The sequence below is a fragment of the Oncorhynchus gorbuscha genome, linkage group LG25 (assembly GCF_021184085.1).
Source record: "Oncorhynchus gorbuscha isolate QuinsamMale2020 ecotype Even-year linkage group LG25, OgorEven_v1.0, whole genome shotgun sequence".
NCBI classification, from domain to species: domain Eukaryota; kingdom Metazoa; phylum Chordata; class Actinopteri; order Salmoniformes; family Salmonidae; genus Oncorhynchus; species Oncorhynchus gorbuscha.
This window is the reverse complement of record NC_060197.1, coordinates 2,921,630-2,936,388: the sequence shown is the minus strand read 5'-3', so window position 1 is coordinate 2,936,388 and position 14,759 is coordinate 2,921,630. Positions and strand designations below refer to the sequence as shown.

Sequence of the window (14,759 nt, the reverse complement as noted above, 5' to 3'; positions counted from 1 at the left end):
AGATTTATGGCTCTGTGGAAAAATTCCATTGGAACAACTCTTCCCACTCCGCCGTTTCTCCCTCTAGGTCAGGGGTGTCTGTCATTTTGCCTCGGGGGCTGCATTCTGTCTTCGAGGTCCTAAGGGTCGTGCTGAATATGCTATTTCCATGTCGTCAGAATTTTCCAAAAATAGTCCCTAATTAGATCTGTTGCGGTGACCGTATTTCCGCCACAACAGCAGTCACAAGTCATGAAGGCAGTCAAATTCCATGTGATCGTTTAATCACGGTAATAAGGATCTCCAAGCTCTGATGCTGCTGATGGTCATTAGTAGCCTACCAAACTTGCTAGCTGCCTGGTAATCAGCACTCTATTGTCCCTCTAATCACTCTGACATCAATGCAAATGGAATAACAAATCGAATCAAACACTTAATGAGAGCTCATGTTGCGCAACATTTCAATAGGCGATGCAATTGTGAGAACAGTGATGACCTCTACTAAAAAGAGGAGACTTACCTTTCTATAGGCTAGGCCTACTATTTTTATTTTTAAACTTTCCTAATATTAAGCACATTGCTTATATTAACAACAGGAGTATAGCTAACCTGTCTGGCAGGAAAATAAACCTCGGGGAAAGTGTCCTCCGTGCAATATTTAAGTACATAGATGACATGTATTTGTTTCAGCTGCCCCTGTTTCGATACAGGTGGATGATAATGGTCCCATTCTAAATCAAAACAAATTTCACACATATGTTATTTAATATATGTGAAGACTAGATTAAATCAAGAATAGTCTGATGGGTGACAATATTAGCTCGTGAATTATATATTATCACTTGTGAATGATGCCCAGCATAAGAAACAATGCCTTTTTTTGTGACTTTTTCGAATCATAGTCACACACCTCATGTAGCCTAACCCATAGGCTGATATGTTTTAATAAGGTTTGTATCACAACTAAAGTGGCCAAATAACTTCTTTAAAATGTAGCACATTAATCAGCTTTACAAAGAGTGTAGAGCCTAAATGGCATTCATAAGCAGTGAGTGAGTTTCAAGTTTTGTAAAGATAATTTTCACCATAATACTGCACCTTTATAATAAAGCATTACATGTGTAATTGCATTTGCTGTCACTTTTGATAATGGTGTTTTCCCGCTAATGGAACATTTGCGTTTATTGCTTACTACCTAATGTGCACATTTTTTGCGCTTATAATGTGACAAAATAGCTAATAGTTTATCAATATTTTAAGCTAAACGTTCTGATCTGTTGTGTCAATTACATTGTGTAATAAAATAAAATATTTTTAATGCTAGTAGTTGTATTAATTTGGGATCTAGCGCATCCCACAACTGTCCCAGACTATGTTTGGAATATTTATTTCTCGCACAGAATAGAATAGGTCAAAATGTGTACTATGGGGGATAGTAGATTGACATAGGCTAGTGCTTTTGCTGTTCGTTAGGCCTACTCATCTTGTTGGCTGACGAAAAGTAAATGTGGACAGTTCCAATGTCTTCAATATGCACTTCGGAATTGGATAAGGATGCACACTGTTGCGTCCCCCATGTGTCTTTCTTCACTTGTAGCCTCTGACCGATGACGTGATTCAGCACTCCGGGAGAAGGGCGCAGCGCAAAAGGCATGGATTTTTTGGGGGGTGCATTACGGCCAGGGGATGCCGCCAGGACATTCTATGGATTAACAAGTGCTTGTCAAATTGTGAATGAGTGGCTGATGTAGTGTGTACAGCCTGCGCTAAAATCAAAGCAGCACTCATGCCTTTCGAGCGACTTATTTTCAAATGCTCATTAGTCGCGTCATGCGACCTTACAATGTATTTAAAAATCAAAACGTATAGACCAACGTTTGTAGAACAACTAAAGCTACATTAATAATAACTCTAAATTAAGCATATAGGAATACCTGTTTCTTTGTTAATCATTCAACACAGAATAGCCACGTGTGCACTCCCTCATCGCTTGGAGAAAATATGCTTCCTATTTTATTCTGCTTTGTTCAATTGTATTCTTCACACTATTAAATAATGCCATGGAATTCTAAGCAAATCTTGTCTGCTAATGAACTAGTGTAGCCATCAGCCATTTGGCATAGCCAGATCAGGACATACCACACGGACAACTCAGAGTATGCTATTCGGTTAAACATTTTCTTCATATCATGCTTCTTCAGACCGGTCTAAAATAAATAATGGTTTAATTGTGATGGTGTAGGGCTATATTGCATGGGTTTATTAGACTTTTAAAAATGTAGATGTTCTGAAGGTCTGCATCAATGGCTTGGAGGCTGTGTGTGGAAGCCAGGAGATGCTAAACGTGTTTATGTTAATTAACAGTCAATTACCGTGAGACCGATAGTTATTTGCTTGACAATCACGGCTGATGAAATGTCATGACAGCCGCATCTACCCGTTGTTATTTAATTTATTTTTTATGCTCCCTGAATGTCTAGTGATTATTAGCGAGCTGGAAGGTCAAGAAACTATAAATATAGATCCATTATATTTTCTACACTGTTTCAATTTGGATTTAGTCATTTTAAGGTGCATTGAGTTCGTCAAGGCATTCGTCGAGTTGTACTTCAAGCTATAGTAAGGACATACTGTGACGCGTCGTACCACACAAAAGCCCATTGTGACCGTGTGTGATCTCCCCAGCATTTTTCTGTCATTTGATAGGACACACACACACACACACACAGACAGACACCAATCCTGTCTGTCAGGTTGTACCGAATACTGACTTGTCTTCAATGTGCAGATCGTAACCAAGCTCTATCCAAGAGGAACTGATGGCGCTGTCACAACATAAGGGCATGGAGTTGGTGTCAAACCATGTTACAAAACAGAAGATAGAAAAGCTAAATATGGAAATAAGTGCCCCCTGGTATGGATTGAGGAACACTGATTTTGCACCTGCTCTTATCCAGTTTCTTTACATAGGTTCATTCAGTAATTAAAAACAAGCATTTGAGTGAGGTAGAATCTCTTCAGAAATCGATGTTCGTAGTGCTAGAAGAAGAGCGTTTTAAAAAGACCATAACACAAACTCCACATCAACATAACACTAAATGAAGAGCAACATTTATCACAAGACACCTCTTCATGATCACAGACTAACTGATACTGTGCTTAGATGTTAAAGCATTGTTCTTTAAATGGCTGTTCTTTACTTGGAAATAATGTACCTGTCTTGTCCAACCCCCCCCTCCATTTGACAGAATGTGGACTGGTCCCGCTCCTCTAGGTCCAGAAGGTCCATTGTAGTGAGTTCTGCCTGGGAAGGACTATTCTATCACCGTGGTTCCTGGGGGGAGGGTTATTTACCTCACTCTCCTTCCTCTGTTTGCATTTTCTCTTTGTGTGTGTGTGTGTTCGGTTTATGTGCCCATTCTGGCCCTCCTAATGCTTTACGAGGAGCACCTGAAAACACACAAGGAAGTGCGCACACACACACACACACACGCCTGTCTGATGAATGGCCTCGTCACCACGTCTGTCATGTATGTCCCTGTGGGGATGTGCGTGACTCCTCCCCCTGCCTCATCCTATGGATGTTTGTCTTCCTGGATGTCTGTATTCCAGAAGACTCCTTCTCTCATCTTTCCCTCATTCAGAGTTCCTCTCTTTAACCTTTCACCCCGTGGTGACCTCTGACCTCGTGTCAGCCCCTGTGAACCCTGCAGGGGGTCACATGGTGCCTGCCAGGTCATGTGATGTAATTTGGCCCTCTGGGTTCACCAGTCAGGCCCTCAAACTGACCTTTGAACTTCGAGAACAACCCACTTGTTATATCTGTGGGAACAGGGAGTGACTTGGGAAAACGTAGAGTTATACGGGAAATGTAATCTCTAGAGCTGTAGTAAGTCTAGGGCCCTCCTAAACACAGCCCCTATGTAACTTCCATAGAACCTGTAGTAAGTCTAGGGCCCTCCTGAACACAGCCCCTATGTAACCTCCATAGAACCTGTAATAAGTCTAGGGCCCTCCTGAACACAGTCCCTATGTAACCTCCATAGAACTGTAGTAAGTCTAGGACCCTCCTGAACACAGCCCCTATGTAACCTCCATAGAACCTGTAATAAGTCTAGGGCCCTCCTGAACACAGCCCCTATGTAACCTCCATAGAACCTGTAATAAGTCTAGGGCCCTCCTGAACACAGCCCCTATGTAACCTCCATAGAACCTGTAATAAGTCTAGGGCCCTCCTGAACACAGCCCCTATGTAACCTCCATAGAACCTGTAATAAGTCTAGGGCCCTCCTGAACACAGCCCCTATGTAACCTCCATAGAACCTGTAATAAGTCTAGGGCCCTCCTGAACACAGCCCCTATGTAACCTCCATAGAGCTGTAGTAAGTCTAGGACCCTCCTGAACACAGCCCCTATGTAACCTCCATAGAACCTGTAATAAGTCTAGGGCCCTCCTGAACACAGCCCCTATGTAACCTCCATAGAGCTGTAGTAAGTCTAGGGCCCTCCTGAACACAGCCCCTATGTAACCTCCATAGAGCTGTAGTAAGTCTAGGACCCTCCTGAACACAGCCCCTATGTAACCTCTAGAACTGTAGTAAGTCTAGGACCCTCCTGAACACAGCCCCTATGTAACCTCTAGAACTGTAGTAAGTCTAGGACCCTCCTAAACACAGCCCCTATGTAACCTCCATAGAGCTGTAGTAAGTCTAGGACCCTCCTGAACACAGCCCCTGTCCTTCTGTGGCTAGAGACGCAGTATTGGACTATGTTAAAGTGTGTGTGTGTCTCTGTGGGCCTGAATTGGGCCAATGTTCTCCTAACGTTGGGATGAGGTTCTGTTGGCGTTGGTTGGGGATGATGTTTTGATTCAAGCCTGCTCCTTAGCTTCTGGTGGAGGTTTGTGATGGCTCAGTGCCATGTCTGTCTTTATGGTGGAGGATGTGTTTACCTTAACTATACACACACTGTTTCAGTACTCCACAGCCCTGGTCTTCAGTGTTTAGTCACAGCCTGAGAAACGTTTGCCTAATGTTACCTAGTGATTGTGCTAGTTAGCGCATTGGAACTTCCAATGAGTGTGCACTTGGGTGTAAGTGTGTGCATTATTTCAATGCTTGTCCTTTGTGTAGTATTGTTGCTCAGACAAGCAGTTTTAGTTACTAATGTTTGAACATTCATGCTGAATCCGTTTTGAGCTGAGCATGTGACTCATGTTCATCTGTGTCCGAGGGTGCATGACTAATTGTGTGTGTGTGTGTGTGTGTGTGTGTGTGTGTGTGTGTGTGTGTGTGTGTGTGTGTGTGTGTGTGTGTGTGTGTGTGTGTGTGTGTTTCAGGACTGGTCCATAGATTTGAACCGTACACTGAGTCGGCGAGAGACTAAGAAGAAGCCCTCCGAGGGAATCACCCTGACGGGCATCAGCCAAATGGAAGAGCAGCAGGCAGCCAAGAGCAGCAGCAGGTAACCACACACACACACACACTGTCAGGAAGTGGGAAGACATTTATCAAGTTGCAGTAGATAAATGTGTCGGAAGGCCAGTGAAAGAATGTAGCTTCCAATCCTCTCTTACCACTGCTGCACACATTCCACACCACTTTCACATGTAAACATCATAGCTACTGTTACCTCCACAACAAGGCTCTCTGCACACATTCCACACCACTTTCTCATGTAAACATCATAGCTACTGTTACCTCCACAACAAGGCTCTCTGCACACATTCCACACCACTTTCACATGTAAACATCATAGCCACTGTTACCTCCACAACAAGGCTCTCTGCAGACATTCCACACCACTTTCACATGTAAACATCATAGCTACTGTTACCTCCACAACAAGGCTCTCTGCACACATTCCACACCACTTTCACATGTAAACATCATAGCCACTGTTACCTCCACAACAAGGCTCTTTGCACACATTCCACACCACTTTCACATGTAAACATCATAGCCACTGTTACCTCTACAACAAGGCTCTCTGCACACATTCCACACCACTTTCACATGTAAACATCATAGCTACTGTTACCTCCACAACAAGGCTCTCTGCACACATTCCACACCACTTTCACATGTAAACATCATAGCCACTGTTCCCTCCACAACAAGGCTCTCTGCACACATTCCACACCACTTTCACATGTAAACATCATAGCCACTGTTCCCCCACAACAAGGCTCTCTGCACACATTCCACACCACTTGCACATGTAAACATCATAGCCACTGTTCCCCCACAACAAGGCTCTCTGCACACATTCCACACCACTTTCACATGTAAACATCATAGCCACTGTTCCCTCCACAACAAGGCTCTCTGCACACATTCCACACCACTTTCACATGTAAACATCATAGCCACTGTTCCCCCACAACAAGGCTCTCTGCACACATTCCACACCACTTGCACATGTAAACATCATAGCCACTGTTCCCCCACAACAAGGCTCTCTGCACACATTCCACACCACTTTCACATGTAAACATCATAGCCACTGTTCCCTCCACAACAAGGCTCTCTGCACACATTCCACACCACTTTCACATGTAAACATCATAGCCACTGTTCCCTCCACAACAAGGCTCTCTGCACACATTCCACACCACTTTCACATGTAAACATCATAGCCACTGTTCCCTCCACAACAAGGCTCTCTGCACACATGTAAACATCATAGTTACTGTTCCTCCACAACAAGGCTCTCTGCACACATGTAAACATCATAGTTACTGTTCCTCCACAACAAGGCTCTCTGCACACATGTAAACATCATAGTTACTGTTCCTCCACAACAAGGCTCTCTGCACACATGTAAACATCATAGTTACTGTTCCTCCACAACAAGGCTCTCTGCACACATGTAAACATCATAGTTACTGTTCCTCCACAACAAGGCTCTCTGCACACATGTAAACATCATAGCTACTGTTACCTCCACAACAAGGCTCTCTGCACACATGTAAACATAATAGTTACTGTTCCCCCACAACAAGGCTCTCTGCCGCTGATCGGGAACGCTGGTAAAGCATTCCGGAGAAAAGCCTTTGGAATGACGTCTTCCACCACTGAGTGGTTGCCATGGTCACGGTAAACATTCCTGTAACAAGCCCTGAGAAAACAGAAGTGCCCCACTGGCTGTAAAGGTTGCAGACTGGTTAATTTACGCCAAACATGACCCATGGTGTGTGTAGGGTGGGTACTGGGGGAGTGTGTGTGTGTGTGTGTGTGTAGGGTGGGTACTGGGGGAGTGTGTCAGTGGGCGTTGGAGGAGTGTGAGTGGAGTTAATGAGAGGAATGTGAGGCACGCAAGGCATTTGACCTTTTGGTATCCATCAGATGTGCATATTGCCAAACATGGGTCTGCATCGCCCTACCAGCATAAGAGACACGTATTGTATACACTACTGTATATCTGTGTCTACAGGGGTGAAGGTGAGTGTGTGTTGATCAAGATTAGTTGTACTTACAGTGGAAATTCATTTTCACAGCTCACGAAAGCACAAGCAATAGACTGAACAAACATTGGCCATATAAGGAAAAGGGGGTCAGAGTGAAATTCTTGTCTGGACCGAGGTACAACTTCACTCCTTCCTTATCATGTTCACACATGTCTGCGCTATAGCAAAATCAGAGATAGATGTACTATCCCTTGTAGTGTTTCTATCTGGTTATCCCCCTTAAAGGGATAGTACATCTATCTGGTTATCCCCCTTAAAGGGATAGTACATCTATCTGGTTATCCCCCTTAAAGGGATAGTACATCTATCTGGCTATCCCCCTTAAAGGGATAGTACATCTATCTGGTTATCCCCTTAAATTGATAGTTTACTGCTATATGGGCATTTTATAATTTGCTCACTTTAAAAGTTGTTTATGGGCAACTAATACTATTGAGTACTACGCTCTTTATATATCTCTGTCTCTGTCTATCTACAAAGAACACTTGTGCCTATCACCGAAAAGCAGGCTGATATTGGTGTGAGACCTAATATAACATCATTAAGGATGTGTGAACGTCTTGTCTTCTCAGTCTTTTTTTATCTGACTTCTGTCAACCAAAGTTACATTGTTGCCACCGTTCAGTGTTTGTTTGGTGTTTGAACTTGTCTGAGAGAGATTTGGTTATCTCAGAGAGCGTGGTGCCGTGACTGTCAATAAAGGTGTCCACAGTGCAGTGACGTTGTGATTGGACAGATGGCTACTACGTGCCATGGTCCAACTGCACTGTAAGCATACGATGTACATACAACACTACAGTAGGTTCCTGGTTGAAGTTGTCTCTAAGCACAGGTCTAGGATCAGCTGACCTTCCCCAAATCCTAACCTTAACCTTTGGGGGGAAATACAAAGCTGACCGTAGATCAATGTCTAGGGTAACTTTATCATAATTTGTTCTCACAACAGAATAGTGTGGATTTCCAAATCTACCCCCAGCCTCTAACCCAAGGTACTTCTCTAGATAATATATATTTTTTAAAGATAGGTGTCACTAATATGGTAATGCTTTGACCTAGCCAATCAGAGGGAGAAATGGCGCTATTACCATATTGCTTAAACCAATCTGACCCTCTCAGATCTACCTGAAATGTCTAGGGAAATGGGCTATTATATGGGTCAAATTGGAATTCAGAATGAATTCCTGGTGAAGTGAAGAGTGTGACCGTTTTCTCAACCCCAGAGCGTATCCGCTGGGGAAAACACTGATAAAATGCTAGTAAAAGCATCACACATGTTGTGTGAATGGAAAACTGACCATTTCTTATTTGTTATCTGAACATGTTTATTTTGTGACTGTGTCCTAGTGTCATGATGGATGTCTAAAAACCATATGTACCCAGCGTTGCTGACTGTGTCCTAGTGTCATGATGGATGTCTAAAAACCATATGTACCCAGCGTTGCTGACTGTGTCCTAGTGTCATGATGGATGTCTAAAAACCATATGTACCCAGCGTTGCTGACTGTGTCCTAGTGTCATGATGGATGTCTAAAAACCATATGTACCCAGCGTTGCTGACTGTGTCCTAGTGTCATGATGGATGTCTAAAAACCATATGTACCCAGCGTTGCTGACTGTGTCCTAGTGTCATGATGGATGTCTAAAAACCATATGTACCCAGCGTTGCTGACTGTGTCCTAGTGTCATGATGGATGTCTAAAAACCATATGTACCCAGCGTTGCTGACTGTGTCCTAGTGTCATGATGGATGTCTAAAAACCATATGTACCCAGCGTTGCTGACTGTGTCCTAGTGTCATGATGGATGTCTAAAAACCATATGTACCCAGCGTTGCTGACTGTGTCCTAGTGTCATGATGGATGTCTAAAAACCATATGTACCCAGCGTTGCTGACTGTGTCCTAGTGTCATGATGGATGTCTAAAAACCATATGTACCCAGCGTTGCTGACTGTGTCCTAGTGTCATGATGGATGTCTAAAAACCATATGTACCCAGCGTTGCTGACTGTGTCCTAGTGTCATGATGGATGTCTAAAAACCATATGTACCCAGCGTTGCTGACTGTGTCCTAGTGTCATGATGGATGTCTAAAAACCATATGTACCCAGCGTTGCCTCGTCAGTGTCCTCAGACTGGTCATGTGTTTTTTCTCACATGGCTCATATAGTCTATTTGATTGGTTATGGTTGGAAGTGTCACTTGTGTACAAGTTGTGTGTCCATTATGTCTTAAACCCTCATATCCAAAGGTTTTCTGGATGTCTGGATTCAGGGTGTGTATGTGTACAAGTATGTGTTTTGGGGGGTGTGTGTGTGTGTCACATGCCTCTCTCCGTGTCTCCGTGTCGTCAGCCTGACTGTGCCCACTAGCACAGAGCCGGTGGGTTCGAACCCCTTCGAGGATGACGACGACGAGGATCTCCAGGGGACCGAGAAGGAACAGCCCGCTGTCGTCAACAACAACAACAGCAGCAGTCCGCTCAATGTCAAAAAAGTGGAGGAAGTGAAAACGTTGGTGAAAGAGAGACCTTCTTCCCCCTCTTCTTTTTTTTCTCCTCTCCCTCAGTCTTTGGGTGAATTTAGTATTTTCGTGTCACACACGTGTTTCTCAGGGTTGCACGCATTTGTTCCAGCCAAGCACGAGCACACAGGGCTTGTTGATTAGTTGAGTAGTAGAACCAGGTGAGCGAGTGCTGGGCTAAGGCAAAAAATGTGCACCCCTGAGAAACACTTCAATAACACACTATTGAGGCACACCCTTTCTGTCCTCTCATCTTTATTTTTCCCTTCACTCTTTCCTGTTATTCTTCCTCTCTTTTCCATTACTTGTCTCTTTTATTCCTCTCCTCATCTATCCTTGTCCCCTTCCTCTCCTCCCTTTGCCTTCACTCCCTCTGTCACCCCTCCTTTTTTTCTCTCTCCCCTCCTTTCTCCTTCCCTCTCCCTGGCTAGCGGCAGGCTGTGTTACGGTGCATGGGCTCTCAGTGAGCGATCACACCAAACCTACATTAGTCATCACTCCTAACAGTGCCAAGTCCAGAGCATTCTTTCTGCGTGTTTGTGTGTATTTTTCCTGTCTGTGTTTACTTTACAGTCAGATCTGTTGCAAGTTGGAACTTAAAAATACCATTTCTATAGAATTTATACTTTTAAACAAAAGCCTGTCTACAACTTGGTGAGGAAACTTATATTGGGTCCTGTTTTACATTAGAGCTGATATTGACTCAAGGCAGGACAGAGAAACTAGCACTCATAAAGCCAACGGTGTGTGTCGGTCTCTCTGGCGTAAAGCAGGAACTATGAGATGCCATTGGTGTTTGAGTGTACCAACTGCAAGAGTCTGACTGTAACCTGGCTTCAGAGAGCGTGTGTGCGTGAGGATGTGTGTGTGTGTGTTTCATGGGTTTTCTGACTGGGGAAGAAGGGTGCTTGTTCACCTGGGTACTGTACATCTACCTCCCTCTAGTGGTGGATGGGGTGAACTCCAACCATGCTTTTGTACTGTACTCGTGTCATTGTGTTGCCTTGCCTTACCTCAGCACTCTGTCTGTGTCCATTCCAAGTTGTGTCAAAGCAAACTCACAAATCCATTCGCCAACAAAACCTCACAGCATTGGTTTCCTAAAAAGGCATGTCCCCCGCCCCCCCATTGGCTGATATGAGAGAGGAAGGGAGAAACCTATAGTCTTTCAGTCTTTGTATCCGGGCGGATTCGGAGATGCATTTGCTGGGCCTTCTACATGTTGTGCTGTACTCTACATTGGTGTCGTTGTTTTTATGCCCAATAACTCTTTTTGTTCCCGCTTCTCTCATCTGGCATGCTGGATTGTCCAATCGGTGTGTGAGCAGGGCAAGTAACATTTTCAAATTTCCCTTATGTTGATTGCTGCCTCTGTCTGTTCAGCGCCAGTAGTGTGGAGAAGTCGCGAGAGTGGTCGGATGAGGAGACTGGGGTAAACCCGTTTTCCATTGAGGATGCCAACGGCGATGGGAACCCGTTTGAGGTGGAGCCGGCGTCCTCGGGGGTGTCTGTGGCCGTGCGTGCCCTCTACGACTACGAAGGACAGGAGCAGGATGAACTCAGCTTCAAAGCAGTGTGTGTGTGTGTGTGTGTGTGTGTGTGTGTGTGTGTGTGTGTGTGTGTGTGTGTGTGTGTGTGTGTGTGTGAGAATTCACTAAAGACTATGTGAGTTAAGAGACCCCTGCCCGGTCCCCCTATTCTCTAGTCTGCTGTCCTGTATGACCACCGCTAAGTGAAAGGACTGGATGTCTCCACCAGTCTTATTTTACTTAACTGATCTGACAGGACATGGCATCTATGACAATTAAAACACAGAGAAAAGTGAGTGAGGCTGAGTTGAGTCACAAATCCTTTTTGAAGCTGCTCAACAGAAAGACATGCTCATCTACCAACATCTTTCCACATAATCATCTGTCCATTCCTCCCTGTTTTCCTTTTTGTCCTGAAGGTGAGGAGTTCACCAAGATAGGAAACGAGGACGACCAGGGCTGGTGCAGAGGGCGCCTGAAAGACGGCGTGGTGGGCCTCTACCCCGCCAACTACGTAGAAGACATCCAATAATGACCGAGCGAGGGACGAGGAGGAAAACGAGAGAGAGGATGGGGTGAAGAGGAAAAAGAAAGTGGAGGAGATGGGGCAGGAGGGTGGGCATGGTAGGCCTCGCATTTGCCCCTCTCCCCCTACGTGAGTGAGTGAGTGAGTGAGTGAGTGAGTGAGTGAGTGAGTGAGTGAGTGAGTGAGTGAGTGAGTGAGTGAGTGAGTGAGTGAGTGAGTGAGTGAGTGAAAGGGGTGGCAGAAGGAAGGGGTTTGCCCATCGAAGAGGATGATGTTGTAGCTCTCTGTTGTATCTTCCTGGATCCCATGTCGTTAAGCACAGATCTTCCTACAACTACAGCCTGCCCTCATTGTCAGCCTTTATGATGGGACACCCAGTACAGAGTCTAAAGCCTGCTGCAAAAGCAAATGTTACTTAAAGCCATTACTGTTACAGAAGAAAATATATAAAAAGCTATTTTGAAACATGTTACCTTCCAATTGTAGCTTGAAGTTATGAAGACGTTGAAAGAATTAACCGATTTAAAAGATGTGAACAGACATGGGAGAGGATATACATGTGTCTCATTCACGAGGTCTAGCACATTTTAGATTTGATTTGAAACTGATTGGAGACCTAAAAGTAATCTCAGTTGAATCTTTTAATTCATTTTTGTCATAGACAATTGGTGATACACACACCAACTTGCAGTCCAGGATCTGATTTGGTAGTCTTATGTTGAAATAAGGGGAATTCCTAATTGTATGTTATTTCTTGCTCTGTTTTGAGCGTCCTTCACCCCATCCTTTTGACAGTAATCAAGGTTTTATTTTTTTCCCACACGAAAGCCATTTGTCTGAAATATCAGAACCTACAACCCCGTTTTCTTATTTGACTTTTCAAATCTTTTGAGAAAAGGGTTTGGAATTCATGGCAGTGCCGGTTCAGAACAATTGTCTTTCTTATCTGATGCTTATAGTTCAGATTTGTCTTGTTATGCCTTTTTTTGTATTTTAAATCTGATTTGTGTTTGGCTCAGCGAATAGTTGATGAATGAGAGAAACCGAGATGATGAATTATATCCAGTTCTTCCACCGTCACCAACCAGCCTGGTCTCAGAGCATTTCATATTATTCTGTAAATGCTCTGATACCATGTTGCGCCAATCCACATTTTAACAATAAGTGACGCATTCAGAAGTTCTCCTGTAACCTTTACCCCTCAACTTTAATTGATTGTATATTCTTTAATTGTTTCATTGTATCGGCTCACCTATTGATTGTACACGTTTGCTGGTCATTCTAGTATCAGGGACATTCACCAGGGCACATAGGGCTCTGGCCAAACGTAGCACACTATGTAGGGCATAGGGTGCCATTTGTGACAGCCTCTATTCACTCAATTGACTTCACATTCTGTTGGTAGATTCTTACATGTTGTTTTGTTTTTCCACACTGAATGCTTGGCAATAAGGTGTGTCACTTGAAGCTAGGAGCTTTAGCTGTAGCTTGCTTGGCAATAAGGTGTGTCACTTGAAGCTAGGAGCTTTAGCTGTAGCTTGCTTGGCAATAAGGTGTGTCACTTGAAGCTAGGAGCTTTAGCTGTAGCTTGCTTGGCAATAAGGTGTGTCACTTGAAGCTAGGAGCTTTAGCTGTAGCTTGCTTGGCAATAAGGTGTGTCACTTGAAGCTAGGAGCTTTAGCTGTAGCTTTCTTGGCAATAAGGTGTGTCACTTGAAGCTAGGAGCTTTAGCTGTAGCTTGCACTGGATGTCCATTCAAAGCTTTGGGAGAAAATACTTTTTTTGTGGCAGCAAAACAGTGTTGCACGTTCAGCAATAAAAAACACAGCTTTTACTGTTTTTCACAAACTAGAGGGTCCGATTTAATAAAAGTATGTTTGCATGTAAATAGCGAGGAACCTATGAACAAATTTAAGCAGTTATAGATTAGGGAGTTGTGATTTAAATTTCTATTTGGAAATCAAAGACTGTTAATTTATAAGATGCCTAAAGTGCTTTTGTTCTCTGTCAGATGAAATGCTGTGATTCGGAAACAAATCCATTTGTACAATAATTGAATGTTTTATGGCGAATGTCTCGTGAATTTGCTGTCTTGTTGCGTTTGTAAATATAATGTAGTATCTCCAGAGGGGCCAGAGCCTACTTATGATTAGTAATTGACAAATAGCTGTGAGATTATATTTCTCATTTTCTTTTAAAAGTTAATGATTGACAAACACACCCTTAACGCCACCACATGTGCATTACCAGTATTGGCAAACTATCTGTTATTTAGGACCTATCCCAATTCCCATCTCGAGTATAGGTTTCTCCTATTGGGAGGTGACGTTATGGCTCTTACATTGTTGTGAGTACATTATTTAGCAAACACTGTTTACGCATGATGCTCCTGGAAATATCCCCTACATTTTATGCCTACAACCGCATATCAAAAGAAGGAAGATTGATTTTGTTTGATATTAGTTTTCTGTCAATGTGAGAGGTTATGCTGTGCGTTTCAGGTCATGAGATGTATATCATTGGTTTCAGGTCATGCCATCAACAGAACACTGCAGCAGCTTTACTTGCACAACTCAGTTTGCCAATGTTATCCCACAGCATACATTATAAATGAATTGAACAAAAAGAGAAGTTATACTGTCGTCATTCCTTTTTTTCAATTAAACATACAGTATCAAAGATAATAGAAATTGATTTTTTTCTACCCAGGCCTCCCATGTTACAATAATGCCCACGT

General features: G+C 43.5%; 1 protein-coding gene across 5 annotated transcripts in view; it reads left to right on the top strand.

Annotated features, from left to right (window-relative positions):
• The window catches only part of LOC124014277 (protein kinase C and casein kinase substrate in neurons protein 2-like), a 37,599-nt gene extending 22,951 nt beyond the window's left edge, over positions 1-14,648 (top strand). Inside the window, exons 8-13 of one of the 5 annotated variants that reach the window (XR_006834998.1) lie at positions 3,228-3,272; positions 5,318-5,442; positions 9,799-9,957; positions 11,351-11,540; positions 11,915-13,475; positions 13,526-14,648. Coding sequence is in view for 4 of the 5 variants with exons in the window: in XM_046329096.1 (XP_046185052.1) it covers positions 3,228-3,272; positions 5,318-5,442; positions 9,799-9,957; positions 11,351-11,540; positions 11,915-12,028 (633 nt within the window). In the remaining variant the exon portion in view is untranslated. Of the gene's footprint in view, positions 1-3,227; positions 3,273-5,317; positions 5,443-9,798; positions 9,958-11,350; positions 11,541-11,914 lie in introns of all 5 variants that reach the window. The other 4 variants (XM_046329096.1, XM_046329097.1, XM_046329098.1 and 1 more) reach the window with 4 other exon arrangements.
• Positions 14,649-14,759: the final 111 nt, after the last annotated feature.